Below are 1,275 nucleotides of genomic sequence, written 5' to 3'. Positions count from 1 at the left end.
TGGAGGTAGGAGAATCATTTGAGCCTGTAAGGTGGAGGCTACAGTGAGCCACGATCACAGCACTGCACTCTAGCCTGAGTGACAGAGCGAGACCCTATCTCAAAATAAAATAAAATAAAATAAAATAAAATTTAAAAGGCCTCCCAGGTTCCTCCGTGTGCCAGCAGTCAGCATCTAGTCCCGTTTCTGCCCGTGCCTCACCTGCAGCACCAACGAGTCCAGGGCCACCCTCCGAATTTCCGGGACCGGGTAGGGGGCGAAGGCATCATAGTCCGATTCGGCGTAGAGGCGGAAGCAGACGCCGGGACCCGTGCGGCCTGCCCGGCCCTTCCGCTGCTCTGCGCTGGCCTGGCTGATCCAGAACTCCTGCAGCCGCTGCAGCTTGGCCTGCGGGTCGTAGCTCATCTCCTTCACCTTCCCTGGATGGGAGCAACGAGGAAAGGGAGTCTGTGTGTGGCAGCCACGTGCGGCCGGCCACTCGCCAACACCCTCACTCCTTTATTCTGTTAATGATAACCGAGGGCTTATTCTGAGTCCAACTCTGACATTTTATTTATTCTTTCATTTCCTCACTTACACATCTTTTTTTTTTTTGAGATGGAGTCTTGTTCTATTGCCCAGGCTGGAGTGCAGTGGCGCAATCTCGGCTCACCGCAATCTCCACCTTCTGAGTTCAAGCAATTCTTCTCCCCCAGCCTCCCAAGTAGCCAGGATTACAGGCGTGCACCACTACACCCGGCTAATTTTTTGTATTTTTAGTAGAGACTGGTTTCACCATGTTGGTCATGCTGGTCTCAAACTCCTGACATCAAGTGATCCACCTGCCTTGGCCTCCCAAAGTGCTTGGATTACAGGTGTGAGCCACCATGCCCAGTTGATCCTGTGGATTTAAGGAACAATTCTCCCCTCAACAAGGGTTTTGACATTCCCCTCAGTGGCTTGGCTAGCCCTATCCTTCCTGGCCCTGACACTCAGGAATTGGTCCTGTGTAAATGCTTCCTGGCTGGCCAGGCACAATGGCTCACGCCTATAATCCCACTACTTTAGAAGGACAAGGTGGGAAGATCACTGGAGCTCAGAAGTATGAGACCAGCCTGGGCAACATAGCAAGACCTGATCTCTACTAAAAATTTAAAAAGTTAGGCTGAGCACAGTGGCTGACGCCTAGAATCCCAGCACTTTGGGAGGCCAAGGCAGGTGGATCACGAGGTCAGGAGAGTGAGACCACCCTGGCTAACACGGTGAAACCCTGTCTCTACTGAAAAAAAAAAAAAA

At 51.9% G+C, this 1,275-nt stretch overlaps 1 protein-coding gene across 1 annotated transcript in view; it reads right to left on the bottom strand.

Moving 5' to 3' along the window:
* Positions 1-1,275, bottom strand: part of DHX34 (DEAH (Asp-Glu-Ala-His) box polypeptide 34) — a 43,156-nt gene that overhangs the window by 27,661 nt on the left and 14,220 nt on the right. The window contains exon 6 of the mRNA XM_011970050.1: positions 202-419. Coding sequence (XP_011825440.1) covers positions 202-419 — 218 coding nt within the window. The remainder of the gene's footprint in view (positions 1-201; positions 420-1,275) is intronic.

Source organism: Mandrillus leucophaeus, unplaced genomic scaffold (genome assembly GCF_000951045.1).
Source record: "Mandrillus leucophaeus isolate KB7577 unplaced genomic scaffold, Mleu.le_1.0 Scaffold120, whole genome shotgun sequence".
NCBI lineage: Eukaryota > Metazoa > Chordata > Mammalia > Primates > Cercopithecidae > Mandrillus > Mandrillus leucophaeus.
This window is presented reverse-complemented; position numbering and strand designations above follow the sequence as displayed.